Source organism: Vulpes lagopus, chromosome 4 (assembly GCF_018345385.1).
Source record: "Vulpes lagopus strain Blue_001 chromosome 4, ASM1834538v1, whole genome shotgun sequence".
NCBI lineage: Eukaryota > Metazoa > Chordata > Mammalia > Carnivora > Canidae > Vulpes > Vulpes lagopus.
In genome coordinates, this window is record NC_054827.1 from 32,454,123 (window position 1) to 32,475,160 (window position 21,038).

At 41.1% G+C, this 21,038-nt stretch overlaps 1 protein-coding gene and 1 non-coding gene across 2 annotated transcripts; both read left to right on the forward strand.

Annotated features, from left to right (window-relative positions):
* Positions 1–1,070: 1,070 nt before the first annotated feature.
* LETM2 (leucine zipper and EF-hand containing transmembrane protein 2) lies at positions 1,071–19,105 on the forward strand. Its single transcript, XM_041751643.1, has 11 exons — positions 1,071–1,439; positions 2,047–2,125; positions 3,438–3,891; positions 4,499–4,642; positions 10,033–10,170; positions 10,788–10,988; positions 12,059–12,178; positions 15,599–15,712; positions 17,740–17,832; positions 18,147–18,242; positions 18,985–19,105. Exons 2-11 carry the CDS (start codon positions 2,079–2,081, stop codon positions 19,045–19,047), a joined length of 1,470 nt encoding a protein of 489 aa, XP_041607577.1. The 5' UTR covers positions 1,071–1,439; positions 2,047–2,078; the 3' UTR covers positions 19,048–19,105.
* On the forward strand, positions 3,094–3,205 carry LOC121490225. The gene has a single exon (XR_005987553.1). It is a non-coding gene; the product is annotated as a U6 spliceosomal RNA (small nuclear RNA).
* Positions 19,106–21,038: the final 1,933 nt, after the last annotated feature.

Here is a 21,038-nt window from a genome sequence, read left to right on the forward strand (position 1 = left end):
CCCAGCGGTTGATTTGGAGGGGCCGAGGGTGGGGTGCGGGAGCACATCAAAGTGATGTAATTCGTGACTTTAAGATGGTTACCATGGCGACTATCAAGCATATTACGCTATCAGGGTAAGAGGTTCTTTAATCTAGCCTTCAACGAGGATTTTCGAGGAGGTTAGCCTAGAGCCTACAGAGTGTGGACGGAAAAACGTCAGTCTTGCCTCCTCCTGCAACACAGATTCTCCCGAAACCAAACCCAGTAGAGAGGTCATTTGGCCGGTGGGAACCGGACCTTGGCAGCCTGCAGGGCTGCACGGCGAAGGACGCCCTCCCGCTCCACAATCTGAGAGCTCATTGGTCGGCGGTGTCGTCACTCAGAGTGACGTAAGGCGTGAGGAAAGAGGTGGAGCCATAGAGAGGGCCTGCGGCCCTTGTAGCGGGGGAGCTAGGGGAGGGGGTTTGGAAGGACTGGAGGCCTGAGGCAGCCGTTCTGGGAGCGGGTCCGAGGGGGCAGCGGTGGGCGGGCCAAGTCCTCAGGCTGTTACTTGGTGGACCTTGCCAGCCTTTCTTCCTCCGGAGTCCTCCGCCCATCAGCGCCCGTTTTCCCGACAGCTTCCAGTTCCCCACCGCACTCACCTCAGCCCTTGACCTCGTGCCCCTGCCATCCCGCAACTTTGGAGCTCAACCTCCATCCCCCCGTCCTTCCGTGCTTCGCTTCCTCCTTTCTTTTCCGTAGCCTGCGCCCCCGGCTTCTCCTCGTCCGCCTTCCATAAACCTGGATCGCCCACAAGGTTGTGGTCCGGGTGCCTGCACCATCCCCGCGCCCACACACAAAGAACTACCCCCCACCCCGACCCCGACCCGACCCCGCCCCGACCCCGACCCGACCCCGCCGCCACAACTCCATCCACCAGCACACTACGCGCACCAAAGCCTTCGGCTGCGGAAGCCGACGGCGCGTTGGGCCCCTGTGTCGTCAAGGGCCAGAAGCAAAGGTAACCCGGGGAGCCCGGGACCCCGCGTGTGGGCGTGGGCGGCGCTCCCGGCCGTCCCCGCCTCGGAGGTGGGTCCCTGCAGCTTGGGGCCGCTGCGCCCGGGGCGGGAGAGCAGGTCAACCGCCGGGTTGGGGCGGCCCCTCGCCGGCAGGAGACCGCCCGCCCTTAGCCTGGCTTTCCAGGTTCCCAGTGCTATTTGAACTCCTGTTCAAAATGTCAGCTCTGTGGCTGAGGTTTGAACCGTGCAGGAGAGCACCCTGGTCGACGCCTTTTCCAGCTGCAGGGAAGCAGAGTTGACGCTGAGACATATTACCAAAACACCTGGCTGCCCTTGGCTGGAAAGGGCCACAGGATGGAGAAAGGCTTTGATAAAGCTTGTTTAAAGGCATAAAGCTTAGTGTGGACTCTTTGGAGAATCACCAGCACAGAAAACTGACTTATCTCCGTTTGAATTATTAGTAGGTACCATGTTTATCTTCACTGCTACATAACCGTGGTTTGTGAGTACTTTTTCCTAAAGTAGGCTCTGCCCCTGGCATGGGGCTTGAACTCATGATGCTGAGATCCCGCTGAGATGGAGCTTCAAGCGCATGCTCTACCAACTGAGCCAGCCAGGCAGGCCTACTTTCAATCTTTAAAGTTTGGGGCAACTTGGCCAAATATGGGAAAAAGCTGAGACAGATCCAGGCTATTTACTTTATTCTACCTGTAGTTTTAGGCTGCTATTAAGTGTGCATTGCTTAGCTTCTGAAATACCTGGCAACCATTCAAGTAGGTTATTAGGTATTATAGACAAGAAATAAAAAGTTCTTTGAACACCATATCATGATTATGGGGACCATGATGTTAGAGATCATTTCTATTTGTTGGGATCTCAAAGTACCATTCTCAAACCCAAGATGAGAAAACATTCAGGACTGTTGGAAATGAACTTGAGAGAAATTTTACACCTTGAATGGAATATGGAAATTTTCCACCTTGCAATAGTAAACTCTGAAATCCTGGTATCTTTATAATTGATGTGTTTTTAAAATACTAAATTGCTTACTTAATCCTTCTGTCTAGGTTCCTATGTTGACTAGTTGAAACATATAAGTATGGCCTTCTACAGTTATAAAACAATCTTATCTATTGCCCGAACAAGGTAAGCCGTGGAATACCCTCTTCCCCTGCAATATTTTTATGAACTTTCTTCTAGATGAAAAAGATATATGTAAAAGGATAGGCTTGTTCCACAACAAATTAAATCTCTATTGGCTTTAACTATACTGATTTTTAGGAAGCTGACATTTTATTGTATTTAAACTTAATCCAAATTTTCTATGTGCTTTAGAACTCAGGCTGAGTAATTTTGTAGATGTATGGCACAGCAAAGAGAGAAGGTGTAATGGTTTCAGAGTGACACTTCTGTAATTGATGAATGTAGTGTGAAGCCTTTAGATATAAAAATGAGTCAAATGGCTGGCAAACAAGCCAGTCCTAGGGCACATACCTATCCTAGTAGGGTCTGTTATCACTTATTTATTACAAAGAATATTATTGAGAACTTACTATGTTCTAGATACATTGTACATTTTCTCTTTTGGCCCTTCAAAAAGTGTTTTATCTTGGCGTGCTTCAAAAACAGCCTGAAAGAATGGAAAAGCCATCTCTTTGCCAGAAGAAATGTCTTTGCCAGGAACTTCTTTGCCTAGATGGGTCTTATTTTTATTTTCAAACAATGTGATGTGCTAATTTAACTGAAGATTGTGAGCTGTTGCAAAACGAGAATATAGAGAATATAGAGATATATCCTTAAAATATAAGGATAATTTTAATCCTTATTCCTAACAGTCTTGAGGAATCATAGGTGAAGGGTATTTCTGCCAAAGATGCCTCTCATATGAGGGAGTCCATGGGCACTACACAGACAAAGCAGTATTATATGTGGTTGGTTAATCCCCACAGAGGCGATGAAGTGTTTTGTTCAAGCAATATTCCTGTTAGCAGAATAACCAAAGATGCAAGCATTCCACCTGTTTTATGATAGCAGATAAAGAGAACACTTTGAAACACAACCATGGGGGGAAAATGTTTGCTTTTAGATTTTTAAATATATAGTTGCAGAGTTTCGTGCTCATGTCAGCAGCACATACACTAAAATTGGAACAATACAGAGAAGATTGGCATGGCCCTTGAGCAAGAATAGTTGCAGAGTTTCTAACTTGTAACATAGCAATTATTTTTGGGAATGAACTTTTTAATAATTCTCATAGAGTGTATCATTCAACCATAAAGCACACTGTTCTTTAACAGGGGTAAAAAGTTGTATTTCACTCATTAATGAATATCTTCTGCTTTTAAAATACAGGCTTAACAACCATTGTTTATTTTGACCAGATAAAATATCTATTTCTTTCATTTTTAATTTTGTAATAGTATGTGCTCAACTCAGAGGATGTTGCTCTTTATTCCAGATTCCCTAGCTATTTTGTCCATCCTACCAGTTCTTCTTATTCCCCATCATTTGCATATCTTCACTTGCCAGATTCTCATTTAAGTAAAACATATATGAAGAACTGTGTAAGCAAGAAGTACTCCTACCCTAATCAGTCAGGCAATAAAGTACTTTACTTACGAACTAGAATAATACAAAAGTTACACACGTCAACTTGCTGGTTACAAGAAGTCCCTGGTAAACCCCAGCTGGATCAAGCCCCAGAAAAGCTACAGGTGACAAGCCCTCAGCCCTCAAAAGGAACTGGCACAAAGATTAAGGAAGAAAAGCGATCTTATAGACAAAGAATTATGGATGAACTTAAATATTATTACAATGGATTCTACTTGCTATGGATTGACACCAAAGTTGCTGCCAGGATGGTTTGGAGACTGCTGCATGGACAGGTGCTGACCAGACGAGAAAGACGAAGGGTAGGTGAGAATCATATTTGAGAAAGAAAAAGTTAAAAATGAACTATTTGGGAACCAAGTTTTAAACTCATCTTAAAACCCCAAAGTAGGAATAGTAACTGATGGTGAGAACCAGAGTTTCTTGTTTATCTGAAACTGACGAACTATACAGCTTTAGGCAAGATTCTCAAGATTTGTGTATATTTACCCATAAAATGGTTATAATTGTGTTTTCTAATCTCCCCCAAAGAGTTCAGAAGCTTCAGGTTTGATCTGTGCACCTGAAATAGAAACTACTGCTAATATATTAAGCATATACATTTGAAAAATCAGTTTTTAACAGATACTGTGCTATTCAGGTACAGACCCCTGACATAGATGAAAGCTAACAATAAATAATGCCAGCAATATTTTTTGACTGTCATAGATTTCCTTGAAGATATCCCAAAGGTGTTACTTTAGGGCGATTGTGAAGAGGAAGACCCTACCTTTCCATTTTATTAACAGCTGCAGAAGATCTGTCTAGGGTTTAACACTTTAACAACCAAGGCAGGCTTTTTTGATTTCGTATTTTTGGTTTGGGCATGTCCTAAAATAATGAATACTGCATATGCATTTAATTCTTTAGCTCTTGAGGACTTGTGCCGATTTTTTCCGCCTGGTTCCATTTATGGTGTTCATAATTGTACCCTTCATGGAATTCTTATTACCAGCATTTCTGAAATTCTTCCCAGAGATGTTACCATCAACTTTTGAAAGTGAATCCAAAAAGGTATGTAGGGTTTTTTTAACTTAAAAAAAAAATAATGAACTTTATTCTTCAGTTTTTAAGTTTATAGAAAAATTGAGCAGAAAGTATAGAGGGTCCCCAGAAACTCCCCACATTTCCCCGATTACTAACATCTTGCATTTGTGTGATCTACTTGTTACAATTAAAGAACCAATATCTAGATACTATTAATTAAGTCTCATATTTTACATTAGGCTTCACCGTGTTGGGTTTGAAAAATGCAAAATGTCATGGTATCTACCATCACACCATCATACAGAATAGTTTCACTGCCCTAAAAATGCCCTATATGTCATCTGTTGTTCCTTCTACCTCCTCCAACCAGTGGCAGCCACTGATCTTTTCATTGTCACCATAGTTTTGCCTTTTCCAGAATGTCATATAGTTGGAATCATACAGTGTGTAGTCCTTTCATGGCTCATTTCTTTCTATCACTGTGTAATATTTTATTGAATGGATATACCACAGGTTGTTCATCTGTTCACCTGTTGAAGGATACCATGGTTGATTCCAGTTTTTGGCAATTATGAATAAAGCTGCTATAACTATCTGTGTGCAGGTTTTTTTTAAAATTTGGATTGCTAAATACATAGAAAAGTAATAACTGTATGATAAGACTATGTTTAGTTTTTTTTTAAAGATTTTATTTATTTATTTATTTATTTATTTATTTATTCATTCATTCATTCATTCATTCATGAAAGACATGGAGAGAGGCAGAGACACAGGCAGAGGGAGAAACAAGCTCCATGCAGGAACCCTGACGTGGGACTTGATCCCGGGACTCCAGGATCACGCTCTGGGCTGAAGGCAGATGCTCAACCACTGAGCCACTCAGGCGTTCCATATGTTTAGTTTTGTAAAAAAATAAATTGTCTTCCAAAGTAGCTATACCATTTTTATTCCCACAGCAATGAGAGTTCCTGTAGCTCTATATCTTCATCGGCATTTAGTATTGTCAGTGCTTTGAATATCAGCCATTCTGATAGGTGTAAAATGATATCTCATTGTTATCTTAGTTTACAAGTCTCTGATGATGTATGATATTAATCATTTTTTCATATGCTTGTTTGCCATCAGTATATCTTTGGGAATGTATCTGTCTTTTGCCTACTTTTTTTTTTTTTAAAGATTTTATTCATTCATTCATGGCACTGAGAGAGAGAGACAGGCAGAGACACAGGCAGAGGGAGAAGCAGGCTCCATGCAAGGAGCCCAACGTGGGACTCGATCCTGGATCTCCAGGATCAGGCCCTGGGCTGAAGGCGCTAAACTACTGAGCCACCAGGGCTGCCCTTTTGCCTACTTTTTAATGGAGTTGTTCATTTTCTTATTGCTGAGTTTTAGGAATTCTTGGTATATTTGAATACAAGCCCTTTAGCAGATATGTGTCTTATAAATATTTTCTCACAGCCTTCGGCCTGTCCTCTTATCTGTCTTTCACAGAGTCACTGTTTTTGATTTTAATCAAATACAAGTTATCAGCTTTTGTTTTTTTTCAGGTTTTTTTTGGATCATGCTTTTGGTGTTGTTCTAAAAACTCACTGTCAACCTAAGGTCACCTAGGTTTTCTCCTACTTTTTCTTTTCTTTCCTTTTTTTTTCTTTCTTCTCTTTCTTTCAATTCTAAGTAGGTTTCACACTCCACGTAGAGCTTGAACTCACATGGTCAGCCAGCCAGGCACCCCTCCTATATTTTCTTCTAGAAGTTTTATAGTTCTGAGTTTTTTTTTTTTTTAAAGATTTTATCTATTCATTCATGAGAGACAGAGAGAGGCACAGACACAGGGAGAAGCAGGCTCCCCACATTCATAAGAGACACACAGTGAATGAGAGAGAGAGAGAGGCAGAGAGAGAAGCAGGCTCCATGCAGGGAGCCAACGCGTGACTTGATCCCAGGACTGCAGGATCACGCCCCACGCCAAAGGCAGGCGCTAAACCGCTAAGCCACCCAGGAATTCCCTAGTTCTGAGTTTTAAACTTAAGTCTATTAGGGCAGCCCCTGTGGCGCAGTAGTTTAGCGCCGCCTGCAGCCCGGGGCGTGATCCTGGAGACCCTGTATTGAGTCCCACGTCAGGCTCTCTGCATGGAGTCTGCTTCTCCCTCTGCCTGTGTCCCTGCCTCTCTCTCTCTCTGCATCTCTGTGAATAAATAAATAAAAAATCTTTTAAAAATTTTAGAATATTTCTTAAAAAATAAACAAGTCTATTATCCATTTTGAGTTAATTTTGGTGAGAGGTGGAACATCAGAGTCGAGAGTAATTTTTTTCTTTTTTGCATATGGATGCCATGTTTCTCTAGCATCATTTGTTGAAAATCTACCCCCTTTCCAATGAATTTTAACTTGTTTTTCACCATTAAAAAATAAAGAAAAGAGAAATCAACTGTTATTGCAGTGACTAGCTGAGCAGTAGGCATGATTTAGCCAGACAGACCCTTTCATGCGTAAGAGTATCCTAGAGAAGCAGGGTCTTCATTGGATGGTCACTGTGAAGGTGGTGGGCTGGAAAAACTAAGGTGGTCCCCTTCATTCTTTCCATTCTGTGCCACTCTACTGGACAGAGATCTGAAGGCACAAACACATAATGAGAGGACAACCAAAATAACTTTTAAATCAGATTGGGAAATGTTTCATAGAAGTAACTATGCAACAGAGACTAGAAGAATGGTAGAATTTTGCTACAGCATCTGAAAGGCTTTCTGGATAGAACAAGTAGCACTTAAAATGGCTTAATTGTGTGAAAAAGTGTGACATAATCTGAGGCACTGAGTGCTTCTTTGTGGTTGAAGCAGAGAATACAAGGGGATCAATGGTGGAAAGATGAGACAAAAGTGATGTGTTGGGGTCAGGTTGGAAAGTGTCTACCACTCTAAGGAATTTAGACTTTGCCTTTGACCATGGTGAATAATGGAAGATAAATTTAAGCAGAGGGTGGGTAACATGATTAGATCATATTTTAGAAAAAGTGATTTTGCTGGCTAAAAGGATTGAAGAGGCAGAGCCAAAGGAGGGCAACCGGCTGGTATGCTATTACAGTAGCACAGGAGAGAGAGGATTAAATTATGAAAGTGGCATTAGGAATAAAAACTTGAAGATACATCTGAGATACAGGTAAGGGATAGAATCATATTGCAATATTTAACTGGCAGTGGTTTAGTTTACTTACATTTAAAGTAATCAGAACCTAGAATTAATACCGTGGGATTCCAAGGAATGTGTTCATGAATGCAGGAAGTTGAGGGAATAGAATAAGTGATTTATCTAAAGATTCCTCTTTCTTCAGCACCACTCATTCCCCAAACATACATACACACACATCATGGCCACAGTTTTAGAAAATACATTCTCTTTTTCTTTCCATGAATTAAAGCAAATGAGAAAATGAGAGAGGCAGCCCCGGTGGCGCAGTGGTTTGGCACCGCCTGCAGCCTGGGGTGTGATCCTGGAGACTTGGGATTGAGTCCGACATTGGGCTCCCTGTGTGGAGCCTGCTTCTCCCTCTGCCTGTGTCTCTGCCTCTCTCTGTGTGTGTGTCTATGAATAAATAAATAAAATCTTTGAAAAAAAAAAGAAAATGAGAGAGATTGGTGGTTGTGGAGGAAAGGAGGTCATAGGAGAGGGGATAGGAGGAAGCAGAACTTTCTATTTACATCAGATCAGAGCACCTCTACATTTTTCTTTCATAGTACTTATACTTTAATTTGTGGAATTACTGAATTATCATTAGTCACTAATGTTTGTCTTTCCTATTAGACTAGAAGTCCCATGAGGGTAGGAATTCTTACCTGTGTTTGCTCATTTTATCCCCAGCACCTAGTACAAGGTAGATGCTCAATAAATAAATGAATAGATGAATGGATATAGTTGTTATGGATATAGTGATTAATGGATATAGTGATTGAATGGATTCTAATGATGGTATTGCCATTGTCATTGAATGATTTTTTTGGTTGAGTTTTCTAAGATCTTTCTAAAAATTAATGATTGCTATGATTGGCTGATCATTGGAATTTCTTGGGCAACTTAAAAATACAGAGAATCCTATTCCTCTCCATTCCCCTGAGTCCTGACCATGGTTATTTTTTTTTAAAGATTTATTTATTTTACTTTATTAAAGATTTTATTTATTCATGAAGGACACACAGAGAGAGGCAGAGACACAGGCAGAGGGAGAAGCAGGCCCCCCATGGGAGCCAAAGGCAGATGCTCAACCACCGAACCACCCAGGCATCCCAAGATTTATTTATTTAAGAGAGAGAGAGAGAGAGAGAGAGAACTAGTGGGAGGGGCAGAGAGAGAAGGAGAGAGAATCCCAAACAGACTCTGCACCGAACACAGAGCCTGATGCAGGGCTCAATCTCATGACCATGGAATCATGACCCAAGCCAAAACCAAGAGATGAATGCTTAACTGACTGTGCCACCCAGGAGTCCCTGTCCATGATTATTTTGAAAATGCTATCACACCACCTTTCTGATAATGGGGATTTAGAAATACTTGTCAACAATGTGTCTTAAGTGTATATGTTTAAGGGGTGTCTGACTGCTTCTCAGTAAAGCATGCAACTCTTGATCTTGGGACTATGAGTTCAAGCCCTACCTCAAGAGTAGAGATTACTTTAAAAATAAATAAATAAATAAATAAATAAATAAATAAATAAATAGTACATTTATTTCTCTTTTGTTCAGTGCTTTGTTCCTGTTATAACACTTAAGTCAGTGTTAATTGTATGTTTTGTACTTAAACTGTATGCTACTCTAGCATAGAGTTAATTTCCTAGTTTTCCTTGTGGCACACACAAAATCTGGGGGCACTCTAGGACTGGGGGCTGGCTCAACTAGCAGCCTACATGTTTATACCAGGCTAAGAGATAGTATCTCATTTTCTTACAAAAAGATTTTATTTATTTATTCATGAGAGACACACAGAGGCAGCAATACAGGCAGAGGGAGAAACAGGCTCCCTATGGGGAGCCCAGTGTGGGACTCCATCCCAAGACCCTAGGATCACGACCTGAGCCAAAGGCAGACGCTCAATCACAGAGCCACCAGGGAGCCCCATAGTATCTCATTCTATGTAATGACAAAGCCTCCCATTGAGGGGACATTTTGGATCTATCAAATACTTATGGTCATTGTATTAGTAAGAAATAAAAGGTAAGATTAAGAAGTTAAGTTGCAATTAGAGGCTACTTTTTATTTGTTCTGGTTCTCACAAAACCTATTTAACTAGGTCTGAAAATAATATTAACATGCAATAATATTAACATGCAAAATAATATTAACAATAACAAGGTGACAATTCTTTTCCTCTCATCTTTATGAAGTTGTAATCACAAAGGATTGATTAACTTTTTCCTCTTTGTTATTAAGGAGGAAAAACAGAAAAAGAAAATGGCTGCAAAGTTGGAACTAGCAAAATTTCTTCAAGAAACAATTACAGAAATGGCAAGGAGGAACAGGGCCAAGCTGGGAGACGCCTCCATACAGTTCTCATCCTATGTCAAACAGGTGTCAGTCTCTTGTGTAACACCAAACAACTTCTAGGCTGGCAGTTCCATGAACAATTCATGTCATCATGGATCTGCCAAATTGTTCACAGCCTCTGACTTTGCAAATGTCTAAGTTATACGCCTACAACATTGCAAACATTTATGGTAGTTTGCAGAAAAACCTACCTTAAGGCAGTCATCTATTGAAGACATTGATAACTTCTTGGAAAGAATGGTAGATTTTGAGTGAAACTTTTGAACTACTCCTGATTTTTCAGTCGACTTGGGCTGACTTGGACAGATTTCTTTACGTCTCTTGGTACCATGAGGCCCATTTCCAGACATAATATAGAATCTATGAACGTGTGTCTTTGATGTGTCTTTCAAATAGTCTACAGGGAAGGTTCAATTAAGAATACATGCTATAATTTTTTAAAAGATTTATTTCTTTATTTTAGAAAGGGAGGGAGTGTGTGTGCATGAAGGACAGAGGGAGGGAGAGAATGTCAAGCAGACTCTCCTCTAAGTGCGGAGCCCAGCGTGGGGCTTGATCGCACGACCCATAAAATCATGACCTGAGCCACCCAGATGCCCCATGAAATACATTTTACTTAACCTCTTTGTTTCACTACCTAGGTCCAGACAGGCCACAAGCCCAGCACAAAGGAGATAGTTCGCTTTTCCAAACTATTTGAGGATCAGCTAACCCTGGAGCACCTAGATCGACCTCAGCTGGTTGCCCTTTGCAAGCTGCTAGAATTGCAGTCCTTTGGAACCAACAATTTGCTCCGCTTTCAACTTCTGATGAAACTAAAGTCTATAAAAGCAGATGATGAAGTAAGATCTGAACTGTAGCCGTAGGGAATTAGCAAGGCATGGGAGATCTCTTAGGATAGCTTTGTGATAAAGTGTAGTATCTTCTCTTAGATCTGCTCATGGACTGGTTCTGGCAAACCATTGAGTAGTTTAAACAATCATTACCATGACAACTTGAACCCAGATTACTCATTTTAGGAGTTGTTTGCTGTTCTCTGACGCATTTTCTGGAGAATGCCCTCATTAGCAGTTAGTGATTTAGTAATCTAAATCAGTTAGGACCCACTAGGAAGGAACAGCAGCCCCAGAGGTTCCTGAGTCTTTCCTTGCTAAGGACAGTGCTCTACCCCCACATCTCAGCTCCCCTTCCTCAGAGCTGGTGCCAAAGTAAATATTCTGCTGGGTAAGTTGGCCCGATAAGAAGGGGTGGCATCACGTAATGCAGGGAGGGAAAACAGAGCCTAGGATATTTTATAGAGGAAAGGCATTATAACTACTAATTAGACTCATTCTTGAATCAGAATCAGCTGCTTTAAAGCTTTCTGCCTGAAGGAGCAAGATTCCCAGAACTGAGAAAGCCTGATCCCTGTGGCCTCATTTAGATTTGAGCTATTGCTTTCAGAATTTTGGAATAAACAATAGTGGTCCCAGAAGTACCATAGTTTTGGGTCACACCAAGCAGAGACTTTGTTATATTGAGAAAGTTTTGTGGACCAGAGTTATGGCCATTCCTGGATGGAGGTAGGGGGATGGTAAGGGAAGGGGGATACTGGGACACAAAACAAACGGTACACTGAAAACTTTTCGTGTGGAATATTTTCTAATGAATCCTAAAGCTGCCATGAAGGGGAAATGCAAATCAAGAAGGAAGAGGATTACTTTGGTGACAAAATGTTGCAGAGGAGTTATGTGGCTATTTCTGATATTATTAATACCTGTCGGTAGGATTCCCTTCATTTCAACTGCTGAACCATTAGAGGACAGTCTGATGTGAAAGCATCAGATTTGGTGTTTCCTCTGATTTGTCGGAATTTTGGATTTGGTAGAATTGGAACCAAAAGATCCAATACCATTCCCTCCCTTGCTTTCAGGTAATTGCCAGAGAAGGGGTGAGTGCTTTGAGCGTGTCAGAACTGCAGGCTGCCTGCAGGGCTCGAGGGATGAGATCCCTGGGTCTCACAGAAGAGCAACTGAGACAGCAGCTCACAGAGGCAAGTTGCAGCTCTCCTGGGCCCTTTTCACTAGAAGTCTGTCCCCTGCAATGTGTAGACTTCATTTTGTGATTTCTACTTTGCAGGCGAGCCATCCCACCTAATTTGCCTCATTTAAATGTGGGACACTGAAGAAGCTAGATTTGTTTTTGATGGAGACAAAGTTTAGTTTTAGTTTTCTTTCTTTTTTTATTTAAATTTTACTTAATTAACATACAGTACAATATTGGTTTCTGGAGTAGAATTCAGTGATTCATCACTTACATACAATACCTAGTGCTCATTACAGTAAGTGCCCTCCTAATACCCATTCCCTATCTAGCCATCCCCCCTGCCCCCCAACCTTCCCTCCATCAACCCTCAATTTGTTCTCTGTCTTTAAGAGTCTGTTATGGTTTGTTTCCCTCTCTCCTTTTTCTTCCCTTCCCATATGTGCATCTGTTTTCTTTCTTAAATTCCACATATGAGTGAAATCATAGAGTATTTGTCTTACTCTGACTTACTTTGCTTGGCATTATACCCTCTAGCTCCATCCTCGTCATTGCAAATGGCAAGATTTCATTCTTTTTGATGGCTGAGTAATATTCCAGTGTGTGTGTGTATAATACATCTTTTTTATCTTATCAGCCAGGGGACATTTGGGCTCTTTCCATAATTTGGCTATTGTTGATAATGCTGCTACAAACATCAGCGTCCATGTATCCCTTCGAATCCATTGCTGCATAAAAACCGACCACAAGCTTAGTGGCTGGGAACAGCACCCACGTATTAGCTTACAAGTTCTTTCAGTCAGAAGTGCAGGCTGTGTTTTCTTTGGAGGCTCCAGGGGAAGACTCCACTTCCAGGTTCATTCAGTTTGTTGGCTGAATTTAATTTCTTGCAACTGTAGGACTGAAGTCCCATATCCTCACTGGCTGTCAGCCCCAAGCTACTCAGCCCTGAAGGCCACCTGCATTCCTTACCTCTAGGCCCTGTCCATCTGCAAAGCCAGCAATGAAGAGCTGCTCATACATCAGTCCCCCACCCCTGCCATAGGCTTCACATCTCAGACTCCCCCTCCCTTTTTGACCTCTAGCTCCAGATTTAAAGGCCTCATGTGATTAGGCAAGACCTACTCAAATGACTTCCTACTTTGAGGTCTACTGACTTGAGACCCTAATTATATCTGCAAAATCCCTCATAGCAGCACCTAGATTAGGGTTTGAATAACTGGAGAGAAGATGTGGGTACACTAGGGACTAGGAATTTTGGACCACCTTATAATTCTACATACTCTAGGTATTTTAAGGGCCCCGGTAAAATCTTGAATCCAAGGCCTACCATTTGTGAGTCCATCTAGAGGTCTAAACCTTGCCTGGTGGCTCTCCTGGGATTTCTTTCCAAGTTTGTACCCCCAGCCAATGTAAAGTGTTAGCTTTGGCAAAGATGTTTAATATTTTCCTACTGACAACATGTTTTAATTAAGAGCATCAATGTTGTGGGTTTTTTTAGATTTTATTCATTCATTCATTCATTCATTCATTCATGAGAGACACAGAGAGAAAGAAAGGCAGAGACACAGGCAGAGGGAGAAGCAGGCTCCATACAGGGAGCCTGATGTGGGACTCAATCCCGGGTCTCCAGGATCATACCCTGGGCTGAAGGCGGCGCCAAACTGCTGAACCACCTGGGGAGGGGCCTGTTGTTGTTTTTTTTTTTTTAAGATTATTTATTTTGGGCAGAGAGAACACATGCTTTCGTGAGTTGGGGGAGGGGCAGAGGGAGAGAATCTTAAGTGGACTCCCTGCTGAGCGTGGAGCTGGTTGTGGGGCTCAATGCAGGGTTCCATCCCACAACCTGTGAATTTATGACCTGAGCCCAAACCAAGAGTCGGATGCTTGACCAACTGAGCCACAGATGTTTCAAAGCATCAATGTATTTCAAAGGAGTAACTCCTATTCAAATTTCTTTTTTATGTGTGGGACCTGCTCTGGCTGGTAGATGAACATATTGTAGAGAAAGTTTCTTGAAATCATTTATTTCTTGAACATAGAGTATTAAGTGGGTTCATACTATCAGATAGCTTTCTTGAAAGAGTGTGTCATTTTTAGCACAAAGGAATGAGGATTCTAATCCAACAGTATGATATTCAGCACTATATATTATTCAGAAATTCCTGTGTTAGGATACAGACAGGCATTTCATAGAAAGGAAAACCTAAAATGATAATCATATGAAACATCTTAACTTCATAATAAGATCAATTAAAACTATGAGATATCACATTCACCTATTATGTTGGCAAAGATCAATTTAATAACACTATGTGGTTGAGGGTTGGGGAGAGGGACATTCACGCATTGCTGATAAAACATCTCCATGGAATCTTTCAAAATTTAAAAATACATTTACTTTGACCTAGAAATTTCACTTGTGCATATATCTATAAGATTATCCATTGCAGGGACGCCTGGGTGACTCAGTGGTTGACCAGCTGCTTTTAGCTCAGGGTGTGATCCCAGGGTCCAGGGATTGAGTCCTGCATCAAGTTCCCCACAGGAGCCTACTTCTCCCTCTGCCTATGTCTCTGCCTCTTTCTGTGTGTCTCTCATGAATAAATAAAATCTTAAAAAAAAAAAAAAGATTATCCATTGCACCACCATTTATAATAGCAAAAGATTGGAAACGGCCTAAAGTTTATAAATAGGAGAATAATCAAATTATGTCATTTCTGTGCAACAATGGAATCCTTTAAGGATGGTTAAAAAGGAGGCAGCTCTACAGCTACTGATATGAATCAATCTCCAAGATATTTCAGTGAAAAAAAAGCAAAGGACAGAACAGTGTGTATATATCACCCTTATGTAAAGATGAAAAACATATAATGGTGTGTTCATATATGCATAGGTTATCTCTGAAGATTATATAAGGAATTGGTATCAGTGGTTGCTTCTGGGAAGGGAAACGGTAGGAGTAGAAGTGGGGTTTATTGTTATTGATTACATTTTATTTACTTTTTGAATTTTTTCTCTTGTGCATGTATTATCTATCAGTTTTTTGAAAAGCTTGGTTATTTTGGTACTTGAAAATTAAATCATTCTCATTTTAATGTTTATTTCTTTGGTTATGAGTGAGGCTTACTTATTCTTTCCCCTTATCTGCTCTGTGTCTAAGAGAAGCTATTTCACTACCTTGATCCACAATCGGTTTGAGAGCTTAATGGAACACTCCCTGTCCAACTCAGAGGATCCAGCTGTCTTGAGGGGGGTTGCAGAGTACAACCACTGATGCAGTAGCCAGGGGACTGGTGTTCTTACCCTGTCCTGCTGCTGGTTACCAGCATGTAAAGTTGTAAAACCAGGGAAGCAGTAGATGATTGTGGGTCATGTCTAGTTCTAATATTCTGAGATTGCCGTGTTTTGTTTTCCTCCCACTCTCCAGTGGCAGGACCTCCACCTGAAGGAGAATGTCCCTCCTTCTCTGTTGCTTCTGTCACGAACCTTCTACCTGATAGATGTGAAGCCAAAGCCAATTGAGATACCTCTAAGTGGGGAGGTGAGTACCTGGGATCTGGATTTCCATAACGGGGGTGTCTCCACAGATGTCTTATTTCCTCTTGCAGTTAGGGTGGACATTTCTTTTGGACTGTCTTTTGGCATTTGGCCCAATTGGCTGAGAGCCCGATGAGGGACTCAATCCTGGGACTCCAGGATTATGCCCTGAGCCAAAGGCAGACACTCAGCCACTGAGCCACCCAGGCATCCCTGGCCCATTTGGCTTTAAAGTCTTTTTGAAATTCCTTTAAAAAAAAAATCGTTAAAACTAACTCTAGCTATAGGGCAGTTATTGTCTTTATCTCAGCTCAATTTAGGAATCCAGTTTACTATTTCTCCTTAATTATCTAGTCTTCATTAGCAGACTGGTGGGTTTTTTTTTTTTTTCACCACTCTCTTTGGAGACTGAATGGTTCCTATTCTTTTGTGTCTATTTCATTTGTCTAGATTCCTATTAATTTTTAAGCAGTGAAAGGCCAATTTAGAATGTAAGCTTTTTGTCTTCCTTCCACTAACTTCCTTGATCATTTTTTGTTGCCTTTAATTCGGCAGCTTTTTTTTGCCTCCTGGTATTTTACCAAAAACTCCAGGATTGGCCCAATCACCAAAGCATCTTGCTCTGGATAGGGCCTTTCACTTCTCTACTTTGTGGCTTCATGTCTAAATCAAGATCTGCATGAGCAAGAAAGGAGAGACCATGGTGGAAGATGCTGGACATGTGGTTTAGTAGATTAAACTAAGTTCTCTGGAGTGGGGACCAGTCATTTTTAATTTAGTTATGCTAGTGATTCCTTGGACAGGCCAAGGGAAATGATAAGAAGTCCAGCATGAAAAATGTACATCAGGGAATATCCTCTTGTTTTGCCTTTCCATATTTCCAGAGACTAATTAGATTTGTGCTCTGCCTGGGAAGGAATCTAGGGAGAGTGGGAACAATTCTGGAAGCCAGACCATCTTCTAAAAGGCAGTCTACCTGGTTCTTATTCTATATGTTTTGATTTTTCAGACAGACCAAGTTTGTCATTCTTCGACTGCTCTCAGGAGCAAGGATATCTTGGAATAGTAAATATCTCAGGGCTGAATTACTCTAGAAGGGCATAAACTCTTTATCCAGATGTTGCTTTCTGGAATGTTTGAGACAAAGACCTAGAAATTAAGAACAAAATGACAAGCTCCTAGGCACTTTATTGGTTGCTTTTTAAAAAAATCCATGTTTTTAAACTTATATTTTCTATATATACAAGATGAGAATAAGTAGCATGCTAGGATCTGTAAAGAATTTAGAGACATCAAGTTAAATATACTATAATTTAGAATATATGTAGCTCTTTTCCCTCCACAGTACACAAATTACTTAATTCCAAAGAGCAGTGATATATTTATTTTCAAATGTAATTATAATCCTTAAAGATAGGTTAGCTGGCTTTTCTAAAAACATATCTATTTTCCTCATGTTGCAGGAGCTTCTATTAAGCAGCACCTACCATTTTAATAAATGAGACAAATTTATCATTTATTTGACACCAAAAATGATAAAGATATCAATTTTGACTAAGTTATATCAGTGCTATTAGAAGCTGATGAGCAATTGAGAAAAGGCAACTTTTTTTTTCCCTCAGACTAAAAACAGGACGAGTATTGGCAGATCAGTAGCTTGTTAATAACTGAATCTTTTTTTAAAATTTATTTTTAAAATAATCTCTGCACCCAACATGGTGCTCGAACTCACAACACCAAGACTGAGTCACATGCTCCACTGACTGAGCCAGCCAAGCTCCCCAACTGGGGATTTTCAATACTAGAATCTCATTAGAGTACAACTTTTACATAAAGGACACTGAAAACTCAAATACTAAGTTGCTACTTCAGGGACATATTTCATATGTTCTCACAAAGGGTATAGTTGGAAAAAGGGATTTAGTGAGTGAAAAGCAAATTGTGCTAGAAAGTATTGACTACTGTAGAAGTGCTTTTGAGTTTCAAGAATAGCAGAAAGCTTATGTTCGTATAAAATATTTCTCTTCCTAGTCTCCCAAAACAGATACTCCTGTGGAATCACCTACTTCTCCTGAATCTAAAGAGATGCTGGTGGATTTAGCACCTCCACTGAAGGGAACTAAGGTTAGGCTATTACTTTTTCATTTGATTAATTAGGTTTAAAAATGAAAATAAGTTATCAATTTTTAACTCTTTTAATGAAACTGAATTTCAACACTATGGTGTTCTTTAATAAGGACTATTTATTGTACTATTAGATGTTTCTAAGAAAGGTCAACATTTGGCTATATGTAATTAGGTTCCAGTTTTAGCCTCTTGAATTCTGTGCCAGAATATGTGGTTGTCACAAGTTCCTGGTGGTCACAGCAGTGTGACTATAGATCAAATAGCCATTTTGTTTTAAATCAGTAACCCAACTCTTAGTTCTGATGTTTAAGGATGAAAAATTTATACAACTGCCACCAGTTCCATCATCATCCATAACACCAACACCTATTTCGTTACCTAAAGGACCCATCACTTCTAAAGAAGCTGTAAGTATCTGAAAACAGAACATCTTTAGTCTCGTTATTTTTAAGGGCAGTGACAATCTAGAGTTGTAACTATTGCAAAACACAGCACACTTCTTCCTGTCATCCAAACAGGAAGTTGTAGGCTGAACTTTAGTTGTTTTATAACCACTACATTTTTAAAACTCAATTCTCCAAAAGCAAAAGAACAAAAAACAAAAACGCCTCCCAAAAAAAACCATTATCACCCAGTACAGTCGTGGATGAGGCCTAAACATGTGAAGTATAGAAGCTAATTACAATATAGGCAGATTCTTATTTTCTTTTGTGCCAGATGGAAATAGTTCCCATATGTTGTGTATTTCACACAGGCTTCAGATGTCAGGAAATACGAGCAGGAAAGCATTTTAAATCTTAAGAGAAATGTATGTAAATAAGAAATTACTTATCTATCCACTTTTCCCGTTTGGGTGAAAGAATTTGGGGCCAGAGCAGAAGGATGACACAAGTAAGTGGCAAGGGGGTCATGGGAGAGTTAGACTGACTGGCTTACTGGCCCAAGAAGGTCAAAGCAAAGAGAGCCAGCCAACACACAGACACCAGGGTCCTTGCTTGTAGGTCTTTTTAATTTTTATTATCGAGGTAAATTATGAACTTGGATTTGATTTTGTGGTCTGTCATTATTTGATTAATACAAAAAGGACTTCTAAAGAGCTTTCAAGTCTCACTGTGAGCAGGGCCTAAAGTACTTATGTTTTGTACCTAGACACTCCAGGCCAAATCACAAAAGATAACGCAGAACAGCAAGGCTAGTTCAAAAGGAGCATAAGGACTACTGGAGGATGAAGTTCAGTCCTCAGCTTCCTGCCCTCGGCGGTGGCCTCCATACAGGACCGCCCAGACCATCTGTCTGGTTGAAGCAGAGGATCAGCCATGTTGTCCTTGAGGCAGTCCTTTGAGGCCTTGTAACCATTCCAGATGATGTCAGCAGTGAGACCAAGTTCAGACCATTTAGAAATATAATTGCACAGCCAACTTCCTCTGTACCATTATGTCATCCCACCAAACTGTGTAAAGCCCCCTCCCCATGTTATGTTTGAGCAGTTTCATATTCGTGTGCATGTCCTTTAAGGGAGAAGATTTTTTGCCTAACGGAATCAGCTTGGCACCTTAGATTCCTCAATTCAGAACTTGGAAACTCTGAAACCCCACTAAGGCCACCTAACTTTTCCAGTGATCCATCAGTAGGAACAGTGCCCTGGAAACAAAGCACCTTATGGGTTGGAATGGATGTACTCTCCGGTAAGGTCTTTCTGGATATAAAGAAAAAAGCTTTTTGGAGAAGAAAATGGGGAGTTACACAGAATGGCAATCAAAAAGGCCTGGCTGCTGGGAGGCCTCCCCATCTGGGCCCTGCAGAGGCTGCAGGAATCTGGGAGGCTGCCACTACTCTAGCACATGTGGCTTTCATTAGCCACCATTTTGCCAGGGAACATAATGAAGGGTTTAAGACTTAACCATTTGTCTGTGCTGGGTGTGTTTTTCTGGTCTGTTTGTCTTTCACAAACAAGACCATTTGTTAGTCATAGGGCTGGTTAAAGTCTGATATAATCCCCATGCACCCAGTAACAAGTGTTATATTCAGAGATATGTATGTTCGGTGTTTTCAGGATCATCAGTCCTAAAAAAACATAATACATTGCCATGCAGTTGACCAGCGGCTTTCTTCCCTTGGGGAGTGCTTAGGAAGAATAGATACTTTGGCTTGTGGGTGATGAAATTGGTTTTCTTAGCTCATTGTGAAATTGAAAGCAATTAGATGGGAGCCATTTAAACCAAGTACAACTCCAGTCTCCCTCTCTGGGATCACCTAAGTGAGGACTGTCATCGGTGCTTCCCAGCAAGGAGATGTATTTTACAGTGCCTTTTAAGCCTCCTCTCCACCAGAGGAAAAGCCCAAAATGGCCTGCTGACGAACTCCAGTTCCTTGAGAATGATGAATCCCTACTATGCATTCTGTGGATCTTGCCATTGGCCTAGTTATTAAGGTGATTCACAATAAATTTTCCCATTTTTAAAATGATGGTTGTTTGTTTTAATTAGCTCACATTTCAAGTGTTGAATGTGGGAAAGGGATTAGCTACTTAGCTTGTTCAATCCTGTTTTAGCTGCATGATTCTTAAGTACTGTTGGGCTGTTCCACAGTTTTCTGGCTACAGGGCAGAGTGGGAATGGTTAGGGCATCGGGTCAGTTCTGGCCTCTGTGGGTCCTCACCCATTTTTTTCCTACATCTTGGCCTCTGAGACACTAGATATGCCCTTCTTCCCGTTCTTAGGATAGAGGCTCAGAGAAGTTTAGGAGGTTTTTCTGGTCTCATCACATAGAGCTCTTGGCTGTTGGGCTCTGTAGGATTGCTAAATCTAGCCCTGTGGCTGAAACTGAGCTAGTGGTGTTCGGGTAAATGATTAACAACCAAGACTGGTTGGTGGAGAGGGGGTGCCCAGGTTTGTAGCATTCGATTTCAAGCTGCTGGCAAGAGGTTGCTGAAGACGTTGTGCACAACCAGCTTCAGAACAAGCCCCAGCACACCACTGATCCCAGCTCTCCTTGAGGAACAAGGGACAAATCTATAGTTGGCAGCATGTTCATTAGAGGTGTCACTTCTGTGCTCCCAACACAAACATTTGGGAGGCCATGTAGTATGCATGGTCCTGACCCTGAATGCTATCAGGTGCCACCCTGGAGAGAACTTGCCCCAGATGGGATCTTCCTGAACAGCTGGCTTCTTGCTGACCTTCCGTCTCCCTGGCTCTCATCAG